At 27.2% G+C, this 15,831-nt stretch overlaps 1 protein-coding gene across 3 annotated transcripts in view; it reads left to right on the top strand.

The window, feature by feature from the left end:
* The first annotated feature begins 2,416 nt into the window (after positions 1–2,416).
* Positions 2,417–15,831, top strand: part of LOC107447993 (liprin-beta-1) — a 79,005-nt gene continuing 65,590 nt past the window's right edge. For all 3 annotated transcript variants that reach the window (XM_016063064.3, XM_071187507.1, XM_071187508.1), the window contains exons 1-3: positions 2,417–2,530; positions 5,348–5,479; positions 7,639–7,937. In XM_016063064.3, the coding sequence (XP_015918550.1) occupies positions 2,524–2,530; positions 5,348–5,479; positions 7,639–7,937 (438 nt within the window). In that variant the 5' untranslated portion in view covers positions 2,417–2,523. The remainder of the gene's footprint in view (positions 2,531–5,347; positions 5,480–7,638; positions 7,938–15,831) is intronic.

A 15,831-nucleotide genomic window follows, 5' to 3' on the forward strand; every position in this document is an offset into this window, starting at 1 on the left:
ACCGTAAAGTGCTCGACTTCGCGCGCAGATCGTCGGGCTATCGAAGCGGGGGTGCCATCCCCTCCGCGGAGGATCAAAATTGCGATGGCATGTCTTCGGATCATCCTTCGAGATGCTTCCCAGATCGTCGCCAATAGCCCATTGTGCAGCTCTAGTGCGACGTAAATTAACAACAACAACCAAACAATAAAATAAAAATAATGATCTTTTGCATCGAAGATACATTTGAAATTTCGTAAAATATTAAGGGAAAATTTCAAATGATAATATGTATTAATTATTTTTATCAAAACTTCATAAGAGACAAAAAAAAAACACTTACTTCCATAGAATTTAAGGAACAACAGGGAAATAATTAGATATCTACATTTTGTTTCAAATTATTAAAACAAACATCATCATTCTGTTTGTTTTATATCACATTATGGCTTGAACTAAAAAATATTTTTTCTTAGTCTATCTTTTTTTCTATATACTGAAATGAGAATATATAAAAATCACAAATGGGAAGTACATTGAACTTTTAAAAAACATCATCATTCCCGTTTTTTATAACATTCTGGCGTATGTAATTTGTAAAGTTAGGAAAGACATTGAATTTTTAAAAATATATCATGTCTATTTCATATTACATTCTAGCATGAATTATAAAATATATTTCTTCAGTATCCTTTTTTATTCTACCAACTTTAGTAAGACTTATTTTTAAATAGTAATTTGTTAAGATAGGAAGTACACTTGATTTTAAAAAATACATCAACATATCCTTTTTTATTACATTCTGGCATGAGTTATAAAATATGTATTCTCAAACTCATTTTTCATTTATAAATTGGTTTAAGGAAATATTAATAAAATAAAACTTAAAAAATATTGTAAAGATACAACTGTACGGAATTTTTAAAATTACATAAGGTGATTCCATTTTAAAGGGATAGTTAGGAATTATAATTTTACAGTTTTTTTAAAAGTATTAATAAAATTATTTTTATGAATTCAAATTTGATGCCAAGTTATTTCAAAAATAGTTACTTAATATTTTCCTGAATAATAAATGTACACTAATAAATGTAAGTGTAACATTTCCTAAATAAGTAAGAATATCCAATAATTCAAACCATTTTTCCTATATTAAAATTTTTCCTATATAATAAAACAATTTTCTAATTGATAAAAAAAGTATTTTTCGACTTATATTTAATAACGGAATTTATTAAAAGATAATTTTATTTTCGATCCATAAATTTATTTATGATATAAAATGTACATCTATGTATTTATAAGTTTGTACAACTAAGATGTATAATTTAATTCGCTTGAAGTTATTAAAAAAATTATTTTAATGCATCAATAAAAGTCACAGAGTGAAAATAAAAAGCGATTTATTTGCAAAATATTGGTGTAAGAAAATGCGCTAAATCCGATGCACGTGCTTCATCAAAAAAGCAGTAAAAATATCAAAATATTTATATCTATAAGAAATTTAAATGCAATAAAAATACCTACATATGATAACTACATTATAGTATGTTAATTTCAACAAAAATATAAAAAATAATAGGTATTTTGCTTGTTAAAAACCAATTAAATTAATTCCTTAACCTGAGGCGCTAACATACCAATTACAAATCAAATAAATGCTTAAAAGTGAATATAAAAGAAAAAAAATCTTATTTGTAAAATGTAAAAGGTCCTCCTTTTATAAAAAAAATTTTCAAATCCGTATGCACAACAGTAAACGACCATTTTTAATAGAATTTTATCATTCAAAACAAAGCTCAGCAGTCCACCTCCATAGTAAAAGACTGGGGGTAGGATTTACTGGAAGGAAAATCGTCCTGGAATCACGTGACAATGTTCTTTGCAACAAGGGAAAGAGGACTGGTTCCATGTAAATCACTCCTCTAAGGTCAAGACATGGAACCGATCTTCTACCCAGATAACACTTTCGAGTTTTGCGATCACGACTATTAATGAAGTACTTTTGAATCATGTACCTTTTATTCAATATTAAGAGGTAAATATAACATCCTAAATTATAAAGCAGAGATTTGAAATCAATTATTATTATATAAAATAAAATGTTCGAACTTGCGGTAGCGAATAATTCTACTTTAAATAATTTTTTTAAGCTAACTAGCATGTATTTATTAACAACGGATCCTCAAGCTGATAGTAATTATCAGAAACTAGATGAAAAACACATTTAAATGGTAAAAAAAATATTGTAAAATATAATGAAATAGTACCTGTTAAAACTTTTTTACCTGACTAGCTGAATTCTTAAATCGCCGTAAGATGGCGCATTGTAGCTATAGAACACCGATTACGATAAACTAAGGTTTACTCTTGACGTCATTGTATATGTCACACAGTTGTTCCGTCAAATAATTATCCGCTCTTTGTTTGCACATGCAATCACTTTAACCGTCGCGAGTTTTAAAAGGTAAATAGTAAACAAAAGTTTGTTAGTTTTGATATTACTAATTAAAAGTTTAAAATTTCTGTATATGAGCTTATAATATGACAGGTATGTTTTTACATTTAGAGCGTAGTGTAATCTCTTGAAGTTATATGTCATAAATCTATTATATTTATTTCGTGTCAAATAATACTTAATATCTGTGTGTTTCGCCGTGAATAAACTTTGTCATCATTTGCATTGTTCGAGAAATTAATTCTAAGATATTACCTATTGTTTAATTTAACGCTTCTATATTTGTATGTGGAGTTCCTTAAAAAGAAATCTTTCGTTAAATTGGATTATTCAAAGCATGAAGTATTTTAATAAAAGAAATATGTAATTAGAACAAGCTTGTTTCATCTTTACTATTCCATTGAATGAAATATTCCTTAATAGTTTCTCTAATGTAATGTGGATATTTTTTATATGTTGCAAACAAAAGTATTTCCTATAATATAAATTTTGATAGTATCCCACGTTTCGTCATTAATTAACAAGGTTTATTACTATTATAATTTATTATAAAAAAAATTTCCTCTTTTGATGGCATAAACTTAAGAGTGGATATCGGTGCCTGTTCACATTACTATAATCGCAAAATAGATTTTAAACTACTGTGACTTCAAGTAATAGACTTCATGTTGATCCCCTTCTGTTATTTGCTTCTTTTTTTTTCCCCTTTTTGGATTTTTGCGGACTACTGCCCAGAAGTCCCCAAGACTTTAAATAGGTTTGTTCCAGTGAAAATCATAAGCCTTTTGACAATATAATGCCCTTTTCAGTTACTTATGCTATATTTATTTCAAGGTCTAGAATGAATTCTGTATGGTCATATATGATCTGAGTTTGTACAATAGAAAGGCAAAAAAAAAAACAAAAAAAATTACAAGATAATTTAGAGACAGGCGTAATTTAGAGAGATTGTGACAAATTAAGTTTACTCTGTTTGGACGAGTTCTTATAAAGTATATGATTTGTACTTGTATTATGTAGTAATACATGCAAACATTGCTACTGGTTTTACAAAAATAATAAATTTCCTGTTATAGAGGTAGACGATAGGAATATAAACATCGCTGATATGCAACTTATATTTACATCTACTCAAGTACTTTCATTGCAATTAATAAAAAATAATTGACATAGAAATCTGATATTAAAAAAATGTACCATGGGAACTCAAAAGTATTGTGAATTCATTTAGTGTTTATTATATGATTTTTCAAATTATTGAATAACGCTTAGTATGGCTATATGCATTTCTTCATTATTTATTTTCAAGTTCGATTTGCTCATCCGTAAAGGCTGAAAACTCAGCTATGGAAATAAAAACCCTCAGAACTTCTTGACTAGGAACAGAATACACAGGTCTTAAATAAATCCAAATCTCTATGAATTCTTCATTGAAATTTTTTTTTAAAATTGCAACAGAACTCTAAAAATATCAGTATAAAGCTTGAAATCATGGATACCTCACATCACATCTTCTCTCTCTCCATGCAAAGTAACCATAGCACACACTTTGCAAACTCCTGTATTCTTCATTCAAGTTTGAAAAGAGCAGAAAAAATGAAAATCACTTTATAAAATTAAATTGATTAGTTTATCTTTTTATTGGTATTGTTACTGTTTATTGGTATTGTTTTATTGGTTTTTATTGGTATAGTTACATTGAGTTGAATAGGAAAGAAAAATCTTTCTATAGTTTAAACATAAATGGAATTTTGTTTGAATAGCTGTTTTGCAAAAGGGAAAATTACGATTATCTACCTAAGTTCTACCATTTGGAGTGGTAGAACTTATGAAGCTAAAGAATGTAATGGTACTGTGCTTGTGTGGTATTATTTGTTATGGATTTGAAAGTAGAAATTTATTCTATTATTATGGTGAATTATTTAAAATTATGGTAAGATAAAAATTTGATTTTTGCAGCATTACAAAGTTCTTAAAGTTACTCAATGAAAAAAAAATTAAACGAATTGTTCCTAAGAGTTTTACATAATTATTGAATTAAATAGTTAATTTTAATGACTAAATTTAAGGTTGGGTGATCTTAATGAATTTTGGCTGTGCAACAAGCTTTATATTGATTCAATTGCACAGAAACAAAAGCCTTTTTCTTGCTACATGTTTCGATTGTTCAATTGAATTTAACATTTCTGTACCTATTCAACCAATGGTTAAAATGTTGGAAACGTTTGTTTAATTTGTTTTTGACTCATTTATAGAACTATCCAAGTGTATGAAAAATACCAAATGTATTATTCTTTTAAAGCATTTATTTCCAAATTATGTATTTTTGAAAATTCAAAACTTTTTCACAGTTTTTAAACAACTCTAACTTCGGAACTAATTGTCCTAATTAAGGATCTAATTCAATTTTATGTCATTTTATTCAGTTTTTAATAGCATTTTGGAAAATATATAGGCCAGAATATAGCCAAATTATTGTAAAATAAAAATTTTAAGTTTTTCTGAAAAATAGATCTTATTTAACCTTTTTTTAGCAATGTGTGTGCCAAATTTTAAGGTGGTATTCGTTTTGGATCATAAAGAAAAACAATTTTCTTGGTTAACAATGATGTATCTTGCAATAAAAACACATGCACTATCTTAGGATCAAAATGAGTAAAAAAAGAAGTGTTTGTTATTATACTTGCTCATGTTACTGCTTGACTTATGTCAATGTTTAACTATAAAAAAGATTCTTTATGATCCCAGAAGAATGCAATTTTTCTTACATAATTTATCATTTATTTATTTATCATTAACATATCATGTAGATACCTTTAATCTATTATATTCTTTTGATAATTATTTTTATACTGTTTTATTTGCTATTTATTTTAAGAAATTTCCAATTTTCTCATTTTGATTATATAGACTTCTATAAAATGGAAAAATCTTTTGCTGGTATCAATTTTAATTCTTCAGAAGGACAGATAAAAGATAGGCCTTTAGATGCTAGTGAAGTTCTTGCGGCAGCTCTAGAACAAATGGATGATATCATTGCTGGTAAAAACATGAAATATTTTTATTGTTTTAATGTATGCTGTATGTTATTCTAAAAAATGCATTAATGTTATGCTAATGAAGTAATATTTATTGATTTATTTTTTACTTCTCATACTTTTAGCAATTTTATTAACATAGTTCATGCATGATTTGCTAAGTACAAGTCTTAAAAATTTTTGACTTTTTTCCCTGAGGAACTGAAAAACTTTCATAATGCGGTAATTGAAATTTTTTTATGCTTGAAAAAGTTCTAAAAAATCCCCTTGTGGAAAAGGTACAGTCTAGTGGGGAAAAAAAAAACAGAAAAATATCTTTTACTGTATTAGGAAACATAACTATTTGATCAAGAACTATTTTTCAGAGATTCAGTTTGAAAGTTAATAAGAGGCAAAAGCGTGTTAAAGTTCTTTAACATACCCTTACTTGTGATTAACAAAATTGAGTCCCTGAAATGCTATTCAATGAAATAAGGCTAAATGAATGGAATTGAAATATTCTCATGAAAGTAGAATCTTGCTTTTGAACATAGCCTCTTTGATTATTCCAAGCTGAACTTATAAGTAGCTTTTGTTTTTTATATATTTATCTAGCTAGCTTTATTATAGGTATTTCAACTAAAACTTGTTGAAAATTGTAGCCACCTCTAATAAAGCATAATTTATCACCAGTTGATAGAGAAAATAACATATTTCAAGTGCATATATTTAGAACAGTATTGCTTACATATACTTCTTATGTCAAATTGTAATGAAAGTTTTCTGCCAACAAAGAATCTTAATAAAGTTAGGGGAAAAAACAAGAACATAGTACTTATACCTTACTATTAAGTAGTAATCATCACCCTAACCTATGATTTTCTGCCATCATTTTGGTAGTTTTTCAGAGCCTTCAGTCCAAACTTGGTGGCTGTGAATTCAAAAATAAATCAACCTCATTTAGGTCATCCAGTATTGAATCGAAGATTCCACCAGTAACATGTAACTGCAGGTGAGGGAAAGACAGAGATCCTAAGGAATGATGTCAGGTTTATATAGTAGGTGTGGAAAAAGATCCCATTCAGAATCCAGCTGATGAATGTAGACACATAGTCTTGCATTATCTTGATTTAATAGTACTTCTTGCTCATGAAAGCAGATTGGCATCTTGCTGTGCGCACTAATTTCGATGGTTTTATTTTTATCCAGATAATCGTTAAGGATAATGCCTTAGCAATCCCACCATATACAAAGCATTATCTTATTTTTTTTAGTCAAATTGAACTTTGCAGCTATGTCGATGTATAGAAACGGATCCTTTCCGTTTGCGTTGAAGTAAAACCCCTTTCTTTCACAAGTGACAATCTGATCCAGAGCATTGCCAAAGGTGAGCGGATCAGTGCAGGCCTAAACAAATCTATCCTTATCTGCTTAAATCAGCTCATGCAGCTTCCAGCTATTGAACTTGTACATCAAGTTTATGTGATGCATGGCGCTACTAATGAATACGGACGCTACTAATGGATAAGGAAGGTATCTTACTCCTTAGCTAACCCTCCTAAGGTTAAATACCAATTTTCTTCCATAAGTTCTTGCAGGCAGGCCTTAGTATCGTGTTATTAAAAATCATAGTCCTTGTTATTAAACATATGGTACTAAGCCTTCACAGTGTCATATGATACAACACTAGAACCTACACCTGTACACATGATTCAGTGACATTCTCTAGCTGACTCTTTGCTATATAACCAGAAGTAAACAAGGAATCTAATGTGGTAGCATGACAGTTCAATTTTCAGACTTTGTTCTTAATGTTAACTATATTTTTTTACAGATTTCACAACACTGTGTTCTAAACCAAGTTTCTTTCTTTCAAATGCCAAAATCATTGGTCAAAATATGAGCAAGCATGTCAATGCAAAAATTTATAAAAACAGAACAGAAAGGGGTTACATCTGTAAAGTTTACCAAAGTTATGTTATTTTTAAGAGCAAAGATAGTAGAATTTTATTTGTAACACTGATTAAACCAAAATCTTCCTAAAAATGTGTACACTGGTCATATACTATTCACACTTAGTAATTATCACCTTTAATAATTATTAAGTTTTGATCAATACCTTTAAAGTTTTAAATTTTGTCTGTCTGTGAGTTAATTCATTCTTAATGTTTATTTTATTTTCAGCTACCCAAGAACAAGATACTGAGTTTATTCGAAATAACAATTCCCAACATATATCTTCTGATACCAATAATGATATGGTTAATTCACAATCTGGCTTTAAAACAAGAGCACCTGATTGTAATGTTCAAAGTGATTCCATTGCCTTAGTTAATAGAATTCTGACTCAACTACAGGACTGTATCAATACAAATATTGATGCAAATGATAACATTCCAAATGATAAGCTTAACATTCCAAGTGCCAAATTTGTCCTAAACTGGCTTCAAACGCAATGCAAAGAAAGTCCTTCTGATGTTCAGGTTTGTTTCTTTACATTTTATTAATTTGATTTTTAGCTTTTCTGATTGTTCATTGTCTTTATGATGTTATATTTGAAAGTCTTATAAAAAATTATTTTCTATAGTAATGTGTCGAATGTGAAAACTAATTTAATTTAGATTGGAATGACAAATACTTCGACTATTGAAAAAAAAAAAATACAAATTAAATTTAAAATTAATAGTTCTTACTTTTACATTAATTGCAGTTTTGCAAAAATAAAAAATTATGCGTAGCCTAACTATTTAATAATAATAAAGTTCATGTGCTCACATCCTTGCTAATGATAATTTCTTTAAATGTTTATAAATATATATTCAAAAACATAGTTGCAATATTAAAATAAAATGTGCTTTTGGAAATTATGTTTATAAATTAATAGTTAGTAGTATTTTTGAGAATTTCTATTTCTTAGTGACCACTTTTTATAGCTGTATATAAAAATCAGCATTTAATTTCCCTTAGTTCTTATTATGAATTTTTAAGAATCAGATAACATTCTAAGATTTTTTCTTAATGCTATTTCTTAAAATGCTAGAATTTATCGCATTCCAAGTATCTGTCATTTTGGCTATAAAAGTTTATCAATAAAGCATTATAGTTAAAATAAATTTTTAAAGCTGTAAATAATGAAATTTTTTAATTATTATTAGCTTTGTTCTTTTTTTTTTCTTTTTTTTTACATTTTGGAATCTATTTCTTTCAATTTTATAATATGCCTGTTGGTTTCTTTTTTTTTGTGATACTTTTATATATATATATATTTTTTTTTACTTACCCTTTTCTTTTAAAAAAAAATTGGCAACTAAGAGCAGTTACTCATTGACCTTTGAGTGCTCTTTCTAGTTGTTGCACTGTTGACAAGTTTCAGACAAAACTATTTCTATTTTGTGATAGTTTATATGTGTGGAAATAATGATTTATTATGTGACTGTAAACCAAGCAAATCGAGAACCTTAACAACTTTTATTTCTGAAGTTCTGAGGGACAGACTATTTGTGATAATAACCATTGAACAGATATGATTGCACCTAATTTTCATACCTAAATTTTCATGCTGTTGCTTTGATGTTAAGTATTACCTCATGAAACATGGGGAAATTGGGTTTACTGTGCCCATCTCTTGCTAACTACCACAGAGTGTAAAAACAAGTATGAAATCCTGATCATAGTAGAATGGAGGATGCTACTTGTTATTCAACCAGCTATAATAAAGTGAAAACGCTTTAAACAGAACAAAACATTCAATTTGGGAAAAGAAAAAAAAAACTTTAAAGTATTGCCTGCAAAAATTTTAAATAATTTTGATGATGGTGACTTGAAAGTTTGTTTATCTGAGAAACAAAGAAAAAAAAATCCATTTCTGAGAAAGTGGATATATCTAGCATTTCTCAGGCTGACGTTTTCAGAACTCAATCTCCTAGGGAATGATAGGGCCCTATTAAAGAAATCTTGACATTTGTTCTTTTATGTATTTTTTTTTCTTTTTTTTTACCATTTTAGATAACAATTATCTGCTAAAATTTTATTTCAAGAATGTAATGATATGACAAATATATAGTGTAAATACAATTAATAATTATGATTATTTTTCAACTGTTCTTGGTTACTTTTTACTCATTATACCACTTGTCCCTTGCAAATCGGAAATTCATAAGAAGTCAACTTTCGAGAGAGAAAACATATGATGGACAAAGTTATTTCAGTTGTCTGGGATACTTTGCCGAGCGGCTTTTTTGAATTTTACTAAAAGAGAAAGCAATAAAAATGTATTGGTACACCATATATCAATTCTTAAATAAACCTTTGTATAGTCTCAAAATTAATGTCCTCTCCAAGTAATAGAGCAGTAAATAGATTTTTCATTTAAAATTGGGTTAGGTAACCTCAATTGATAGTATCCTTTTTAATTTCCCTTTTTCATAGACACTCTTAATGGACTACATTTTTGTTTCTCAAATTTATTCTTTCCACGTTCAATTTGACATTTATCTACGAATGATACCTTGCCTAAGAACTTGCATGGTTCCTTCACCATGGCACATTTTGAACATTAACAACTCAAAATCTACTGTTAATGAGATTTTTCTCATGAAAAAGCATTCAGCATGCATTATTTCCACTACATTTGTAAACTACTAAGATCTAGGATTCCAAATTTTTGGATCCTTTTTTAATAAAAGTGATACATATTTATTTAAAATGATACATATCTCCCATTTTAAGATATTGTACATAAAAATTACATATTTTAAGATAAATAAGAATTTGATTAAATAATAATTCAACAAAGAATTAAAAACAAAATCTTCATTAATTCTTCTTAAAAGATGAAAATCAGGTGTTCTTTTCAAAAAAATATACCATACGTTATATTCTTTTTGATGTGTACTAATTCATTATGCTGATAAGATCATTTAATATACTGTTTTACTAAAAGGTAAGATAAAACAAGTATCACTGAAAAATGAACGAATATTGTTATTAAAACTTAAAAAATTACTAAGTTTTATGTTAAATAAAATAAATTTGCACTTCAAATTATACTTCAAAAATTAAAACAAAACTTAGAAAAAGGTGGAAAGAAAATGCCCTAAATGAAGAAAAAAGTAAAAAATGATCTGTGTCATGAAGCAGATCATAAATTCTTAATCTCTTTATCCATCTATTAATAAGCACATTTGTAAACGAGGTGCAAAGCCTTTTTGAAAGGTGCTTTCTTTATTGGGTATTTGTAAAAAGTGCTCAATTTTCTCTTTTTCAATATGAAGTTTCGTTATCAAGATGATTGTTGCCATGAATTGTGCAAAAAGTGTGATTTTGACTATGTTCTATTCAACATTTTCACTATTTGTTCAACCACAATCCATTTCCGGCATACAAAAGTGTCAATTATTTATCCTGTTAGTTGAATTACTCAAGAGTCCGTATGCGGGTACACTGAGCTAGATTCGTCAGGAAGGATTCTTATACTCCTATGTGCAATTCTGCTCCATTTTGTGTGAGATTCTCGATTTCAGGCTTCATCTCTCGAATTTTTGTTAATTATGGCAATCAATTAAACATTACCGCAACTTTTTTCCTCAATAGCAAAGAAAAATTTATTTGTCTTGTTAATTTTTTCGTTGAAGCACCATCAATGTGTCAGTGACAAGTCAATGACATTCTTTACTGTTTTATTTCTGGATCAGTACAGTACCACAATCCTTGAACTTGACTTGGGGATCATTCGCTAATGGCGATAAATGATAAATATTTTCATGTAGGTCCATAACACTTAGTAATCACAGAGCTACATTAACTCAGCAACAAAACTGAAAAAAGCTGTAAGAAATGGTTGCATCTCTCCTGAACTACTGAAAACAGGCATTTCAACCAGTTCCATATGCTTACAAAAGCTTTTACTTTGGTTGTTGTTTGTAATCACTACAAAACTTCGTAAATCTAGCCTAAATATATTTATAAAAGACTAGTTTTTTTGTCTTATGTTTTTTTTTTTTTATGTAACTTTAAAAATATTCAGTAAAAAAAATATGAGAAATTTGAAATAAATTACAAAATTATTGTTTTAAAATGTGAAAAAATTTTTTTAAAAGTTTAGATAATGGCGACAAATGGTATTTAGAGTAGTTCTTTTATGCTGCGTGTACTCAGGAAAAAATTAAATTATTTTTTCACCATTTTGTAGTGAATCATATTTAGAAACTAATGGAAAAAATCTTATTTAAATTTCTTAAAAACATAAAAAGTTTCAAGCAATTTTCTTATTGCTGATTGCCTGAAACTTTTTACGTTTTTACGATATTTGAATCAAAATTTTCCCATTGGTTGCCAAATATGATTCACTATAAAATTATAAAAATATTATTTTTAATTTTTCTTGTACATGCACAATACAAAATAACTACTTTAAATGCTCATATCTTTCTCATTTTTTTACAAACTATTTTCAAATTTTAAAACAATTTTGTAATTAATTTTAAATTGTTCAAAAAAGTTTCATTAATTTTTTATAAAAATCTATAAATATTTAAACTAGTTTTACGAAATTTTATGCAGTTATTGCAAATAACAGCTAAAGTAATCTATACAAATTGCAGCTTATGTCTTGATTTTCTGGCATGAAGTGTCTAAAAATATGTGCAATTATTGTCTGTATAAAAAAAAACTTTCGCAGTTTATAGCCTATCCCTTTAACCCCAAAATTCTTTAAAATCTTATTGCAAAGTTTAAAAAGTGCATGAACTAAACGCTTCTAAAATTACAAAATATTTGCTAAGCATTTCTTGGGAAAGTCAAATAAATATTAAAAACTGAAAGTGTCTTTTCCATTATTGTAGGGTAGTATGTGTATATATATATAAAGTTCAAAGTATAGAGAAAACATGGATAAAATTACAGAATAATGAAACGAGAAGAAGAAAATTATTAAAATAAAATAACAAAAAAAAATTTGAAATAAAATTTTAATTTGAACTTATTTTATGAGTTCAATATATTTGTAGCTTATACACAGTCTTATTAATTTTCATCAGCTTTCTCTTTATCCTTTTCATATTTATTGTTATTGTGCTATATATATATACACACATCTACAGTGGAACCCCGGTTTTATATAATCTGTTTTGTACATTATCCTGCTGCCTATGTCATTTTCTGCTGCTCTCTGAAAATTCCCTGTACTGATTATGCTAAATTATCCCGAATTTTACAACACCCTTCTTAAGAAAATTCTGCTTTTTGCATTTTTTTTCTTTTAAGAGGTGAAAATAATTTTTTGTCTACAAAGATCACACAAACAGAATCGTAACTATTTTGTGTCTGTATTATAATTCTTTTGCTTATTTGGCACATTATATGGTGTAACCAGAATCGGAATATAGGATTTTCAAAGCTATGTGGAAATTAAAAGTAATAACTGCAAAAGAAAAAAAAATAGAGCGAAACTTTCTGTAGAAGAGAAAACAAACTTTTTTACTTCATTATTCTTTATTTTATTTTTCATAAATGAGAATAGAAAAATCACAAGCATTTTTTTCCCACTCAGATGCACAAGAATGGCATCTTTTGGATATAGTATCTAAGAAAGGATAAAATTTTTCGAAAATTTCTTCAAGGAAAGAATAATAAATTTTTTTACTTCTCAAAGGAAAAATTTTTCTGCAAGAACTCCATAACGTTCTGTTACAATGTTGCCACGATTCTGCCATGGGGCTATTCATTTTTCTGTAGCTACATCTAGAATCATGTATTTATATCAAACGTTTTTTATATTCTTTTTGTATAGAAAAAAATATTTTTTAAAGTTTAATAAATAATAGTTATTGTAGATTATTTAATTATTTCTATATCTTTAAAAATATTCGAGAAACAATTTACGATGTTGAACTTCGTTATTATGGTGCCCTTCCCATAAACTGACAATTTTTTCAGTCCCAAGAATGTCTGCTTAACTGAGATTTCACTGTACTTTTTATTTATTTTTAAGGACTGTGACCAAGAGATACATTTTATTTGTTGATAGATAACAATTTTTATTAATTTATCTGGGCATGTTATATAAAAATTGAATATAATATATATTTAATGATTTTTTTTTTTTTTTAAATTTATAAATATTAGTACTCATTTGGAAAATGTCACTTTTTTCTAATTTTAGATATTATTTTTTAATTGTTTGTTATGAAAACTTGGGGAAAAAATTTGTTAGATGAATTTTTAACTATTACTTTCTATAAACTTTATAGATGAGACAATAATGAAAAACTAAGTAAAAATCTTAGACATGCTTTCTCTCTCTTTTTGAATAAAATATATTATTATAATTTTTGTTTTTATCAATTAGCAATTTACTTAAAAGCATTGAAATAAGAAAAAGACTTTGATGTATTCTTCACTTACTTTTTTAAACTGTTGAGATATAATTTTGTATTTAATGGTTTATGCATAGATTCCCTTTTCTTTTACATGCGTTCATAAAATAGAAACAACATCTTTTTGTTTTTTAAATGCAACTTGTCATAAGGTTGCCTAATTTTTATTATTGTCTTTACGTTCCTTTAAGTATATTTTAAATGCAATTATTTTCAATAATTTTAATTTTCTGAGATCAACAAAACTTTTCCTTATCAGAAGTTAAGTTTTCAACTTTAAAATCATATTTATTGTCAAATATTTTATTTAATGTGTATTAAATACCAATATTCAAAGCTTCTATTACATTTAAGAGAAAAGACCATTGTATATTTCTTTATTAGTACTTAATTTTGACTTTTTATTATCTATTTTTAACACTTAAGCCACCTATACACTTGACAACTATACTTTAACACTTAAGCCATCTATGTATCAAAATACCACCTATGAGAATAGTATTTTCTCGATTTTGATCCTTCTTAAACCATTTAAGAGAAGCTAATTCCAGCTGAAGAAAAAGCACTTGTTGTCTTTCCTTTTTTCTTTCTTTTCATAGATTTATATAATTCGAAAATAATATAAATTTGGTTCAATTTTAAGAATGAATGTTCTTTTCATATTTTCAAATGAGTATTCATTGTATTGTTTAGCTGTCATGAGATAAGCTTCTAGCAGGGTTACTTTCAGTGATATCAGGGGCTAATCACATGATTATGAGACGTTATTTAATCTGTAATTCTTCATGGTTAGGTTTCTATCCACATCATCTGTAGGATTTTTTTTCTTCCAAGCTAAGAGTTTTAAACTTTTCCTAAGACAGCTTAAGTCATAATACCTCTTCTGAATGTGTTGGATTTAAAATGACTGAAATAAATTTGTATGCATGCGTCTACATTAAATCAATTCATTTTTTAAATTCTAATGCAATGTTGAGTGGTATTCATTCTACAGGCAAAAGAAAAGACTCATTCATTGCCTGCAAGTGCTGTGTCTTTTTTTCCACACATTATAAACTGCAAAAGAAGAGGCAAGACATTTTTACCTTATCTGTTATGGTTAATATGTATTTGCATTTTCTTTAAAGAAATCAGTTTAAAGGAGGGAGGATCAGTTAAAGTTTAAAGGATCAGTGGAAGGTTTTGTAAATAAAGTAATTAACACGAAATTAAAGACAAAAGGGACGGAAACTAATAAAAAAAAAATCAGATTTGGTTTCTTTGAGTTTACTGTGTTTATTTTTTATTAGATTGCCTTTGAATTTTTTACTATAGTATTGCAGAGAAAGAATTACTAAAGCAAAATTTTGATGAAAATCATCTCTGCATTAAGATTACTATATACTCCTTAAAAGTTATCTTCTAAGATTCAAATGTGCAGTAATAATTTGTAATTGTTTTTTATTAATGTTGAGGTAGAAGAAGTTAAATGACTACTATTATGCTTAAAAAATATCTGTATGTATATAACAAATTCAATAACTGGCCCAAATTTCTATGCATGTCATATGCTTTGACGTTGTCCTAAGTTTAAGGACTGCTTTACTCTCTTGTCATCAACAACACTATTGCCACTAGAACTGTGCGATGTAAGAAATTTATATCGTGTTGCATCGTCTGTTAGAAATCGCTATTTAGCATATGTTAAAAAATTATCTATCGTAAATCTTTTAATCCATCAAAAATAAATAAAAGTAAAATCTATTACAAAAGAAAATGTTAGTTCTAAAAAAATGTTTCTATAACATCAATAGCATTACTATATTTTTTCAATTAAAATATAATAAAGATGTCATAAAGTAAAAACTAACCCAAGCTTTATTATAATTTTTTTAAATTAAAAATGACTTAAGATTTATTGGTTTAAAAATAATAATAAAACTGTAAAAAAATATATGTTACATTCATGCACTAAATATTAAAAGAAGAAAAAAAAAGAAAGTAAAAAACAAACCATAGAAAT

The sequence above is a fragment of the Parasteatoda tepidariorum genome, chromosome X1 (assembly GCF_043381705.1).
Source record: "Parasteatoda tepidariorum isolate YZ-2023 chromosome X1, CAS_Ptep_4.0, whole genome shotgun sequence".
Lineage (NCBI taxonomy): Eukaryota > Metazoa > Arthropoda > Arachnida > Araneae > Theridiidae > Parasteatoda > Parasteatoda tepidariorum.